This window comes from Macrosteles quadrilineatus, unplaced genomic scaffold, assembly GCF_028750875.1.
Source record: "Macrosteles quadrilineatus isolate MER2022 unplaced genomic scaffold, UCM_ALF_1.0 Scaffold_2__2_contigs__length_208266976, whole genome shotgun sequence".
Lineage (NCBI taxonomy): Eukaryota > Metazoa > Arthropoda > Insecta > Hemiptera > Cicadellidae > Macrosteles > Macrosteles quadrilineatus.
This window is the reverse complement of record NW_026542595.1, coordinates 113,717,334-113,731,436: the sequence shown is the minus strand read 5'-3', so window position 1 is coordinate 113,731,436 and position 14,103 is coordinate 113,717,334. Positions and strand designations below refer to the sequence as shown.

The following is a 14,103-nucleotide window of genomic DNA, read 5'->3' as shown; positions in this document are numbered from 1 at the left end:
GTACACAATGTCATTTGTACTTGACCGCAGGAGATATTAAAGATTTGGTAACGATCACGGATAACAATGGCGATACTTCTGTGACTGCAGAAGACAATGCAGATATCAAATTGAATTGAAAACGTTCACAAGACCGCAAAAGAGGTTTTTGATTTTGCCACTATCATGGTTTCTGCCTTCTTTTATAACGATTATAATTACTGTGATTTTAAGTTTTTTAAAATTATTTCTGTAAGCAATTTGTATAATCGGTGATTAAAATTATTGTAGTAAGGATAATTGGAGTTCTACTGTCATTTAGAAACTGAATGGGTTTATTTTTTGTGTGTTTTGTCTACTTTGTTGAAATATTCTTGTTTTTGTCATGAGGGAATGGTGAAAAATGATTTTTTGATTGATTTGTTATGTCTGCATTTTGTTAGGCCAATTTGAAAGCACAATGACCGATTGCAACTTTTTAAAACATGGTAGCCTTTTTTAATGAAGCATTTGTCTGTCGACATGGGTCTGAGGTTTGTTTTTAAATGTAGCAAACAACAGTGAGCTAGGACAGAAAATAAATTTTAAGAGGCAGAACCGGGGCAAACCCACTACATTGCTGTCTTGGTTTTGTAGTTTCCTGCAACTGACTGACTGAAGACTTATGCGGTTGTCATTCGAAAGTAACTATTTTGTTGTTCTCAAAATATTTAGCTTAAAAATTTTAGTCAACTTGAAGAGATCTTTATCTTTTTTTCAACTGTTTTGTAAAATCAGTTAACATCCATTTTGTAAAAAATGGCAAAATTAAAATACTTTTTGAATTAAAATGTTCACGTTTCTAAAATAATTACGGGGATAGAATTTATGCTGCAAATTTTGTTAGACAATTTTTTTTTGGATGATTATTGTTTTTTGGTGCATGGTTTTGGGCACAATATCTGAAATTTGAGGCAGGTAACATGCTTTTAAGAGTGTATTTTTTTCTTGTATTTGCATGGATCTTAAGTACTCATTAAAATCTAGCACAATTCTTAAAAAAAAACTTCTGTTTAATTTTTTTTATTCCAAATTAATTAATAATTATAAATATAATTATCACACTGAGAAATGCCACTATCACAGCAAGCCTCCAGATTCCCATCTGAGAAAATATGCTAAGAAACCTAAATGTGATAGGCCTAACATGTTAAAGATTGGGTAAAGTAGTTGGTAGTTTGATTTTTTACAAATATTTAGCTTAACTAACCTAACCACTTCTTTGTGACGCATTATTAAATTCCAAACACTTACAGGTTCCCACTTCTCCTTGTTTTGAAGTGTGATATTATAGTACGCCTTCATGCCAATTTTGTATGTTTTACATTTGATGGTTTACGCTGCATGTTGTATGTTCAGGTGATAAAGAACGTCACGCCATACCAAGCGTACCTGAGCTAATGACGTTGCACGCAGAGTTTACGTACTATTATTATCCTGGGGATGAGCCTTTTCCTCGTAAGTAACTGAAATTCTAACATAGACTACAACTTTTGTCAAATTAATACTTTGTTGGACGATAAATTCTCTTACAGTTCCATTTGTTTCACAGATATACATGCAATAATTTATCTATATATTTTTGTTTACCATCATTTTATGTACCAGAGCCTATAAGGTCAAGATTAGTACACTAGGGTTGTATTTTAAATTTTGTCAACATAGTGTGTTGTGAAAACAAATTCAGTTGTAGCTGATTTAAAAAAAAGCTTAATTATACTCTGTATGATGGAACCTATTATTTCCATGTAACATTCTATGTGATAATTTTTATTTAACTTTAGGCTATAGTCTGTTTGATGGAACCTATCTCCAGTCTCTCTCTATATCTGGGGATTGGTCAGTAGTTTAAATGTCCGGGCCACTCCCAGGTAGACCAATGGTCAGGAGACAGGTTACATCACACAGACTATAATCAAACTTTCCATTATATAACTAGCAAAGAGCAACCCAAGATACTTTATAGACAAATATTCAAATCAGCAGGTCTAAAAAGGGCAGTGAATTTTACTAGGATTCAATCTAGAAGTTCTAGAAAGTATTCTAGAAGTATCTAGAACTTTTAAGAATTACATCAATAGTTAATGCTACCCTAAACTAGCCTAGCCTAACCTAAACTAACCTAACCTAACCTAACCTACCCTAAGCTAACCTAACCTAGCCAACATTGTTTCAGTTCCGCCTCCCAAGTTTTACGTACATGTCAACCCTGTCCAAATACACTTTGACGTGCTTACTCTGTTGTGGCTGAACTCGTTCGCTCTGTCGCTACAAAAACCGTTGCTCTCGGCCGCTTCTAATGCCGCAGGGGCCGATAAGGACGCTGCATCGTTATCATACATTGATGTCAAGGTGGAGGCCATTATGCCCAGGGTGAGTGATCTATTTGATCTATTAGTTAAGCCATATTAAGCACCGGGGTTGTCCGTATAACGTCTCCGTCAAGCTCCCATCGTAGCCAAAATACCTATTTCAAACCTGTTACTATAGAGTATATGAAGTAAAGAACAGTAAAGGTGTTCTTTACTTCATATACTACGAATCTAGCTAGTTCCCACCACTTTGTGACAATTAGTATTGTATAGAAAAAATCAACGTTACTGCTCAGTATTAATAACGTTCTGTCATACAAAAATGATGGTAAGCTACACTGCGCTGCCGGTCTATATTTGAATCAGTTTTCCTGGTACTGAGAGAGCTTGGTGGATACTTTACGGACAACCCTCCTATTATTCACTAGTAACCAAATGGTCAGTAGCGATGTTAGAAACCCTCAGATGATTTATACATTATTTTATACTTTTTTATGCTTTCAAAAATATTTGTATTCTTTTTGTGTTATAAATTAAAACCATACAAATCATCTAATGTTGAAGATTTTGACCTGTGTTATTTATGTTATGATTAGAAGACCATACCATGGATAAAACAATCATTAGATTTCTCATACTTGGAATAGCTGTAGCCAATGTTATTGTTAGTTCTGTACGGTGCACTGTAGAGGTCGTGTTTAGTTTACAATTTGTTTCTTGTTACCTTACCTACCATGTGGCCACTCAAACCTCAGTAGGTTTTTGGCCTCACCAGAAAAAATAACATAACATTCGTTTCTTGTTATGTCATTAATTTAAAACCTTGTTTAGCCAAATATTACGATCTAATCATTAACAATAACTCGTCCCCTAGTTATATAACAAAACAGTAAGACTCAAATAATGAAATTAAGATTAAAATAATGGAAACAAAATGTTGTTGACACTAGCGCCCAGTGTCACGATACATAAACTAGACGTGATAATCAAGCTTCAAAATTTACAATGGAATGAGAAGTCTACTTGAGTTGGTTAGTATGACCATACCTTTCACTATATAACAATACTCACACTATAACAAGATTCTTACACATGAAAAGTCCCTCACTCAACTATAACTACCTTTAAAACCCAATAAAAAAAATACAAACTTATCAAATCAAATATTTTGTCTGTTAGTTGGTCTTGGAAAGTGTGGGTGAACAGTTGGGACAGAAAGATCGTCCTCGCTCTCTGCACTTCAACGTGTCTCGCGCAAGCATCACAAACGTGCGCAGTGTAGAGCGATGTTCTCGCGCAGACCTGGCCAAGTGTGTGCACGCTTACCAGCTCGGCTCTTTGTTCTACAATACAGACTTTCCTTCGAAACCGGATGACCTGGCTGTACTCACGGACAAGTTTCTTAGCCACGTTCAGTGTAAGTAGCATTCAATCATTCAAAATAGTTCACTAGTTGTTACTAAAGTTTAATGCGATTGGAATTGTGAACGGTTACTGTAAGGGAATGGTACACCCTGGGATTGTTTTTTTGTAGACTTTTGCTGGATAACATCGTTAATTTAATAGACGGAGTTTACAAATAGGAATGATAGTTAAGTGTTAGGTAAGTGGACTTTGTATAACTGTTTATCGCTAAGAGCTGTTTATTTAACCGAGAACAATTATCACTTATTAAAAGCCTAATCAGCACACACTGTTTTTTACTACACTCAATAATAATAAAAATAGACTTGTAAATTGTGTTGTGTAATTTTTCTCAAGGTAAAACCAAATAACAGGTAAAATTGGAGTCTTTTTAATGTTGCTAAGTTAAAATTAACCAAATTTACAAAATTGTACAGCTGCTTATTTAATGATAATTTGTAACATAGCAACAGTCAAAATTCTAATGGCTTTAAATTGAGTTGTATCAAAATTTGTTTTGGAAAAATTTTTAAATTATCGTAAAATGAAGAGAGCAAAACTAGGCCCGGTGGTGCTTGCAGTGTACAACCTTTACAAGAAGGCAGGGGTGACAATTTCATCTGTGGCTGAGTATCTCCGTCACAACTACGGCCTCACAGCCCTCCCCGACTACAAGAAGGCTTTGAAAATGGCTGTTGATGAAGGTTTTTTGGCCGCCAAACAAAATCGTCTGTATCCAGCAGGCGTTGATGAAACCGTAGTATCAGATTCACGTAGGCGAAGGAGTGTACATCGACGTCGCCGCAGTGTTCGAAGACACAATAGCGATTGCAATGTGTGTAGTCGGCGAAAGAAATCACGACGAAGCCATAAACATCGTAGCCGAATGGGACGCCATGCGATACTAGTAGCTCGACGAAGACGCAGGAGCCTTAGCAGATATAGGAGAGGAGTTACGCTAGAGGCTCGTAGACGACGAAGGTCGATACGGACGGGACACCGTCGCAATTTCTCAAACCTACAGGCACGACGTACAAGACGTTCTATTAGACGTCGCGGTAGAAGACATGGTTCTGATGAACTCAATGAGGCTCGTCTTCGCCGTCGTAGATATACTAGGAAGCACGATGATCTGGATGATATCACTGGGGCTCGGCGACGATTCAAACACAGTCGTAGAAGCCGCAAACGCAGTCGTAGAAGCCGCAAACACGAAGGAGACAATCAGACACCTGATCAAGCCGAGCCTCAAACTAACAACGCTGCGGAGCCTGGTGAACAAACCCCGCAATCTAGTGATCAACCACCACAATAACTTATTTGGTTTACGTTGGCATGTAATTTGTGAAAATAAATTTATCTGATATTTGTGTTACTTTTATCTATTTTTTTTTTTACTCAGGAAGTAAAACTGGGAAAACTGTCAGTAAGATTAGTAAATTAATGACTTATAATGAGAAAGCTGAGCTGGTAAAAATGTGTTGTGTATAGACTCAATAATATATAAGACTCAATAAGAATTTATTAATGCCATTAAACTTATTACAGTAATAGGCAACGTCATACAGTACAACACATAGGGCTGAATGTAGCATTTTGAGTGTTTCAACTTAGATACTACTTTATCCACATGACATTGGTGGCTTAACCTACAAGTTTAAAAAATCTTCTACAGTTTAAAAGGCATTTGTTTTTAAGAATGTCATTACATACGATTTAAAATTTTTTACAGACAGATTTCTAATTTCTAATGGTAACTTATTGAACAATAGGTACTGTTGATAATGGTAACTTTTGAAGGTTTTACTTAATCTAATATAAGGTGTAACAATATTGTGCTTATTTCTAGTGTTGTGATTATGATTGCTGTGCTGCAAGGGAAAGTTAACTAAATTTTCTTTTACATACATAAGGTTGGAAAAAATATACAGTGATGGCAAAGTTAAAATATTGAGCTGAATAAAACTAGGTTTACAAGATTCAGGTTTAGTAAGACCCATAATAGTCCTGATAGCTTTTTTTTGCCAAGTGAATATTTTGTTGGAGGCAGCAGAGTTTCCCCACAATCGAATTCCATAGCTAATTTGTGTAATACCACTTTACCTGTGTAATTTACCAGCACTTTTCCGTTCTATGAACCTTAAACCAGTAGTCAGTAAAAAAAACTAATAGAGATATAGTTTGCGTTTTCCATCCATAATAAAAACTAAACCATTGTACACATAGCCTAATACAGTACTGGTAGCTAATACCATCTCACAATTGCATACTATACTGGATGACATTTGTACTAACATCGATGAATACATTTGTTGAAAGTTTTCACAATTACTAACTACTAGTGTACCTGTTGCTCGAATTCGAGCAATTGCGAAGCATTACAGGCGACTCACGAAGATTATGGAAATACTCATGATCTACATAACAGTTAGATATAATCAAAATCTTTTGTAAATATCTTGTCTTTTCTCAAAAAGCTGATCTTGTTTTTTAGTGTCTCTACAAATTTTTCCCTCTCATAGCCGCATTAGGTTGTCTATAATAACGATTATAAATGAAAAAAACATTATTTCTTTTCTTCTACTTGGTTGTGTTCTATGACTTTTTCTATGTTTCCATTGTTTGCAAATCGGTTATTTCAATGATTGCTCAAAGAAATGTAGCATGTAGCATATTGTTAATTCAGTTTTATTTTTAGCCTATATCAAATTGTCCAGGATTTCTCGCTTTTTCCATTGTAATAATTTTACCAACCCAAGTTTCGTCTACAGATGCAATACGCCAAAGAATATCACCTACGTACAATCTCCAAGAAGTGGTAAAAAAGGCAGAAACCAAGCCATACAATAGATATAAGTTAACTCCATAAGAAATAATTTTAAGAGTTACTGTGATATTAGGATTTTCCACTGATTTGGTAATAGAACATTATATTGCAAAACATGACACGATGCAGAATAAAATCGATTTTAAAATCAGAAAAACCCATTGCAAGTAATTTATTTTGAAAAATTCAATAAATCACTATTTAAATATTAACAGCTGTTTCATTAAAAAGTAGTGTAGAATAATTATGCATATGGTAAACAAATTTGAAGAGGCAACTTTAAAGGCTTCTGGGGCAGAGCCCCAAGGGAATTTACCTCGTTCCTCTTTTGATGGCTCATCTATAGACCAAGACCTTTCTTTAGAGACCCCTACGAAGTTTCTACGCCCAGCCGTTCTCTTAAATTAGCTGGGACAAAAACCCAGTTTTTCCTCCATAAGAATAACATGGGATGGGAATTCAAAGGCCACTGGGGCAGAGCCCCAAGGGAATTTACCACGTTTCTCTTTTGATGGCTCATCTACAGACCAAGACCTTTCTTTAGACACCTCTACCGAGTTTCTACGCCCAGCCGTTCTTTCAATTTAGCTATGACAAAGAAAAACAGTTTCAAATTAATATATAGATAAAACAATCAGAAGGAGTACAGACAGTCCCTAAAACACACAGGAGAAACAATAACCATACATTATTTCGTCCTAAGGATCTTTGTCAATTGTAGAGTAAGAAAAAACTCTATCTTTACCTACAATGAGCCTTTTCTTTGAATAAAACTAAAAAAAAAACAACAAAAAACATAAACTAGAAATAATGATTAACACGTTCCCTACCGACCGCCACACTGCTCTGTAACTTAGGGATGAGTATAGTTGGTAGCTAATGTGTTAAAGTTAAGCTCTGTTGTACAATTATCAATTAGTTGGGATGGGGACGCCACCTAGGTGCATATTTCAACCCAACTATGAGTGCGAAGAACGAATGTAGGGTGGAGTGAGATGATCTGTGTAGCTTTGTTACTAACTAATGTCAGCTGTTTCATCAGTCAGGATCGTTTATTTACAGTTGTTATTTAGTGTTGACTAGTTCTCTTGTTTCAGGCACAGACAATGTCCGGCCAGAACCATCTCCGATTCCCTCCGACTCGATAGAACAAGCTATGCTCCACTTGCATAGAGAACTGCTCTGGACGGAGGCTAAAGATGTTTGGTTGGTTTACAATTTTATAGAATAAATTTAATGGATTTAACTAATTGATCAAGTGTAATGCTAAGTCAAGATAAATTAATTTGATCCAAGATAATTTGTTTCCATAAAATTACAAATTGAGTGCTTTTTCTCACAAGACGCGAGTATGAGCGTGAGGAAGAATTCAGTGCACTCATTGACATCAGTTTAATGTCACCATTTTTTTTTTTTTAATCAAGCAATAAACCTATTCATGAGCAATAATATAAATTACACGATAAAACTAATAAAAAATACTGGATAAAACCTTTTAGAAAATGTTTTTACTTTAACTTTACTTTTTTTTATTTTAAAATAAAATAAATGAATATGTTTTATGATACTGTATGTCTAATAATGCTTGAAACATACTTGTATTGTTGAATCACAAGACGGTAAATACATGATAAGAGGTAATCAATTTCGGTGGGACAATACGATCATCATCATCATACCTAATAGTTAAATATCTCTATGACGTCAGAATTATATATCGTAAAGAACTACTTATACCAGAAGTTCCAGACAAACAGTTTCTATTCACAACTTCTTTTACGTTCAACTTCTAGTTTCTAGGTACAACTGGAGTCAAAATTTACCTGTTCATTAATTACTAATTAGCTCATTTCTATTTTTAAGTTTAATTTTAATAAATATACAATTCTTCCCAAGTAATTTAATTTCTTACGATTCTTCGGAATACATAGATTGTCCTCCGTTTCCATGATGAGTGGTCAACATTTCATCTTTTTGGTATGTTTCTCCATGTGGTTTTTGATGCGAGATTGTCCTATTGTCTTGTTATAGGTGTGTGCTGTTAGAACCGGTTTGGGGTGAATTCTACGGCATGCGTGCTGTAGGTAATTCTCGGCCCGTGCCATTCTTTGACGCCTTCCCACTCACCCTGTGGGCCCACGTCGGGCCACCCTCGGCACCGGACATTAGAGCGTTGGCTCACGTCTCCAACCTAGTCAGCGTCCAGCTGAATCATTATCAGTTCTTGTTCCTTCTGCGGATTGCCGATGACCTGACAGAGGTAGGCTGAAGCAACTAGTTTATAAATGTGTCTAAGATGAGTACTAAATAAAAAATTTGATTGTGTGTAGAAAGACAAAAAGTTACTCCTAACAATGTAACCTCTCTTGACTGATCAACATCGTGTGTTGACGGGGATTAAGTCACATGTAAAGGTTAAAACTTAATGTTGTTTTGTTAATGTTGGTCACGGACACGGGTATAGGCTTACCTAGTTAGCAATTAGGGTGGCACAATAAGCTTTGGTCGACGTTCTAGGACCCTGAGTCCACCCGTCCCACAAAACAATACATTACGATACTGTTGATGTTTTTACTCATTGTTTAGGCTTCCCCTGGGAAGACAAATACAGCTAGTGATTTATTCAACCTTTATTTTTGCCCCAGTCTAGAATGATTGCTGATTGTGTTACGATCACGCAGATGCCATTCAATCAATCAATCAATTATTGAGATGGGGACGTTGTTTTTGACATTGTCAATAATATCACATGGCAGAGATAAGAAAAAATGTTCTCCAGCCGGCTTCTGCCACAGTACAATGAAATAATGTACCTGTTTCCGTTTACGAGAACATTAGTTCTTGTCTTGTACAGTAATTTATTAATACAATGCGCTTGTGTTTGTGTGTACAGAAACCCTTTGACGACGTCCAAGCGAGCAACTTTTATCATTGTGTAATATACTGCGTGGTCATGACATAACCAGCATCAGAACCTTAGTTGTAGTAACAACAATCTTTGAACTAGGTGAAAATAAAAAAATAAACTACTATGTATAAAAATGATTTTTGTCTACAGTTGACAACATTCCTGGCCATGGACAGTGATCGTATCGCCAGTAGAGACTCTCGCCCTACAGTAGTGGTGGGGGCGTTGGTTCCGCAGTTGGAGGTGACATTTGTCATGCCAGCGCAATGTCCGGGCAAGGAGTCGTCCGGAGGGGATCTGGAGAGTGTTATTCCTGACTCGTCCAGTATAGCGGACGACGCTGGCACTACAACTAGTGTACAATGGAACACAGTGCTGTCGACTAATATGCAGGTAAGGTTCCTGCCAGATGTCAGATCTACCTTAAATGCTTATATTTTACTAAATAAATGTTTAAATTGTATATTTATTCAGATCCAGTGGTAACTATGGGTCTGTGGGCCAGACTTTAACTTCTCATCAATTGGAAATGTTGACATTTGGGTTTTGGGCCTGAATTAGGGCTAGCCAAAATTGTGAAACAAATAACAGGAAAGATTAAGCATAAAATTGTACTAATCTTTTGTAGACACCTGTATACCTACATATAAGTTCCCTTCTCTACTTACATTTTGCAACTGTGCGTTGTTAGGACGGGGGAGTGTACAAAAGACATCCGACACTGACGTCTCCAACGAGTGACATTCTGAGTGACAACGCGTCTCTCTCCATCGGCCGCTCGGAGCCGCAACCGCGCAAGAGTGGTGGCAAGAAAGTGGAGCTGTCCTTCCAATTCAACTCTTCACACGCACACTTCCAGAAGGCGCAGCCGGTCAGTAACCATGTGGAGAAAAAAATTTCAGAAGTAAGTGACTTTGATAATGTGTTTGTGGTAGATAAATAAAACAGTAGGCATATAGTATGCTACACGGCTGGGATGTAGGTGTTTTAGGTACAAGCGTGAGTTTCAGTGTGAGGCTTGCCGAGAGTGTTTGCACTGTTGTGGCAAAATCGTAATCCACCAAGATTGTTGAGACACTAATGCCCCCCTCTAAAGCAGCAAAATCATTGACGTCTCCTGTATTCGTGGTAAAATTGCTGATAGTCTAAGAAATCCCGTCCTGAGAAAATCCCAGATTAAATGTAATCCTACCTGAAGATCAGAAATATACGTCTGCTCGATTCCATCAAAGTCACCTACGCAGGCCACAGTGAATAGTTGTTTTCTAGCAAATATATCAATTAAATCAAATTTTCTTATGAATTCAGTTCAACTTCATGCTTTTAAAAGGAGTTTTAATGTAGTTTTAAATACTCAAGACATTTGCCCTAAATGTATAAGAGAGAATATTTCATTATTGGCTATTAGTTAGGTTTTATCAGAATGCGCTAGTGTCTAAAATTCTATTATCTACCTTATTTTTTATTGCTGACATAGTTGATGGGCCATTACAGTTGCTATAGCTCACAATAAGTCGTTCCATCAGTTTGACTTAAAAAAGTTTGTCTATTCGACAGAAATCAGAAATTACAATCAGCTCAATCTGTCGGTGGCCCACAACAAACTATGAATATTTTGATTTTAAAACTGGCGACAACTTAAAAGGACGGAATGTTGTATAAATAGTCAATGGATCAAGTAGTTATTCAATTATGTGTTGTTTTCAAGGACAAATATACATTAGTCGAGCCTCAATCAGGCCCTGCGCTTCCTGTCAAGGACTTTACACAGAAAATGAAGGGCTTCGGTGTGGGACTGGGAAACATGATCTCCAACCCTTTCGACAAATTGAAACCTTCAACAGCGGACGACGCTAGCGACTCTATGTCAGTCAGGTGAGTGGTTTTGATTCTCATCACTTTGAAAAAACAGCAAGTTATTTCGAGACCTTCCGGGACCCGAATCTTAGACCTTACGGGAATCGAATCTTAGACCTTCCGGGACTCGAATCTTAGACCTTCCGGGAATTAGACCTCCAGCAACTCTCATTTTATAAACATTTATTTAAAAAAGTTACATTGTGTGCCCAAGGTCTAATCCCGCAAGGTCTAAAACAGTATCAGTGGATGAGTTTTTTGCATTGACTGTACTCTTAGACCTTCCGGGACTTAGACCTTCGACATACTACGAGATTAGACCCTCAGAAACAAGTACAAACTGCAAAATGTGTGTCGAAGGTCTAATTAGACCTTCCGGGAATTAGACCTTCCGGGAATTAGACCTTCAGCAACTGATCCTAGTATTCTATCTTTTCTGTGATGGCTGACTATGTAAGATATAAGCACAATTAAGATGTTTTACTATCAACTTTTAGTTTAAAAGATTTAAAAATGTATTCCCAAACTTGTAGCCAAGGATCAAACTTAAATTCATAATTTTGCAGATCAGACGCCAGTTCTGACAGTGACAATTACGTGGCGTTCAAGATGAAAGATCTAGACACGGGTGACACCATGTTCTCACTTGGCGATGGAGGAACTGGAGGCGTCGAACTGGCTAACGATGCGTTAGAAGACGACGAAGCAACTTTGACTACACCTTCGCACAGTGAGACGTCACACAGCATTGCGAGTAGTTATAAAAGGAGAGATCTGGTGCGTACTGATTAGTAATATTTTCTGTTGAGGCAATATAATGGTCGTATATATCCGTAGTCCTGCAGTTTGGGAATTTACTATCTGTCTACAGGTTCAAATTCTGACATTTACTAATGGATTTTTGCAATTTGACAATGTTGAGACCAGTGGCTGTATCTCTTTAAAGGTTTGCCAATCTAAAACACACAAAACAAAAAGATAGTTTGCTCTGGTGAAAACTTTCTTGATATTCAACTACTTCTTCCTCAAGCAACAAATTACAATTTTTCACAATACCTCGTGCGTATTTTCATTTAAGTCAATCAATTACAGTATTCAAAATATGGCCACACCTTTAAATTGGCTTTTGCCAATTTTTTTCAATTTATCAATAGGCCTACTGGATATTTTAGATGCGTTTCAACAAACCATCTTTGAGGTAAGAGTCTTCATTTTCTAAAATTTTCAGGTTAGGTCAATGTTTGACCCAAGAATCAGTTCAGGGCAAAAATAATTTTAGAAGTACAGTATTTAATAATAGATTTTATTGTGAGACCGATCTTTTATTATGACGATGGTGTTACGATTGCAGAAAGCTGCTACTAAGATGGTGTAATCTAAGTGTATGATTTTGCCGTGATCACAGGTGTGCAAATTTTGCGCCAAAGTGTAAGTGATCATGTTCAACTTCACGGAGACCACAGGAGATGTTCACTATTTCACCTCTTTAACGGCCGATGTTCTGTTTACAGGTTGCGGTGGCGACATTTAAGTTAGGCCAGGTCGAAGTAATGCAGCAATCTGAAGGGTTCAATTCCTCCGTTAAGCTGCAAATCTTCAACATATCAGCAGAGGAATGTCCGTCCATACCTTGGGACGAGTTCCAGGTCAGTAATTTTTAAATAAATTTATATTTCAATCCTCCCTGGTGTCTGGTTAAGTGAAATCTTCAGAAAATTAAATAATTTTGATTTACTGGAGTGAGGCCTGTGTCTATTGTATTTGGGGGTTGTTTTATGGACTTAGGTTGTTGGGATGGGGTCCGTCGTTTAAGCCGCATTCACGCGAGACCAGCAAGCAGGTAGGTTACTTGTCTCTAGAGTCTTTCAAGTAACATGCCTGCCAACTGGCTTCGTGTGAATTTAGAGAGGGATAGGAGGCAAAAAACACACTAACATTTACCAAAAACCCCTATTTTTGACCCTTCCTTCCCACAGCTCAATCACACTATATCTGCCCCTCTTTAGGACGAATTCCGACATTTTTATGGTTCCATCCGATAACGGCCGAAATTTTTGTCCTTTATCAATGTAATTAGATTCAACCTGTGTGTAACATTACAATATGAAATCAATTACTAATGTATTCTGATTTTTTGTAATATTTCTCCTCAATGTTACATTTCTTCTTGTTTATGCATGGAGTCTCACTGAAACTTGTGTAACTCTGTTATTTTTCTTCTGATTTACTCAATGGTTCTACCCTAAACCTTTCTATTGTATTGCATTTGAAAATAAATTTATATTTCACCATTGTATTCATTCATCAATATTTTTCACCGTCTTTCTATTTGCAAATCTGCACTTTTTAAAGTGAAAATAAGGGGATTCACCACTGAACAAATACTTTTTTTAGTACACAATAAAAATGGCTTAACTATTTTTTCTAGTGTGTAGTAAGCTAACAAAAAAATTTAAAAATGTGAAAAAATCCAGTTTTTATTTGCAGCCTGTATATGACAACTTTTTTTTTAATGAAGTATTAATATTTTTTTACACAAGTAAAATTTGTATAACAGTTTTACTATATTCGATAACCCTCTAAGTTTACATTATTTTATCTGCATACACTCATTGCTAAAAATTATATTTATGAATGTTAAATTTACAAATTAGACATTGTAGTTCAATACATAATACATAATACATAATTGAAGTGTCAATGATTGAAGTTATCATTGAAGTCAGCAGTTGTATTACATGATTTATACTACTACTATAAATACATTTATACTACTA

At 36.3% G+C, this 14,103-nt stretch overlaps 1 protein-coding gene across 2 annotated transcripts in view; it reads left to right on the top strand.

The window, feature by feature from the left end:
- The window catches only part of LOC128985633 (bridge-like lipid transfer protein family member 3B), a 42,820-nt gene that overhangs the window by 16,717 nt on the left and 12,000 nt on the right, over positions 1–14,103 (top strand). For both annotated transcript variants that reach the window (XM_054405362.1, XM_054405361.1), the window contains 10 exons: positions 1,378–1,476; positions 2,195–2,391; positions 3,510–3,747; positions 7,659–7,767; positions 8,593–8,821; positions 9,620–9,862; positions 10,161–10,373; positions 11,178–11,344; positions 11,893–12,103; positions 12,838–12,972. In XM_054405362.1, coding sequence (XP_054261337.1) covers positions 1,378–1,476; positions 2,195–2,391; positions 3,510–3,747; positions 7,659–7,767; positions 8,593–8,821; positions 9,620–9,862; positions 10,161–10,373; positions 11,178–11,344; positions 11,893–12,103; positions 12,838–12,972 — 1,841 coding nt within the window. The remainder of the gene's footprint in view (positions 1–1,377; positions 1,477–2,194; positions 2,392–3,509; positions 3,748–7,658; positions 7,768–8,592; positions 8,822–9,619; positions 9,863–10,160; positions 10,374–11,177; positions 11,345–11,892; positions 12,104–12,837; positions 12,973–14,103) is intronic.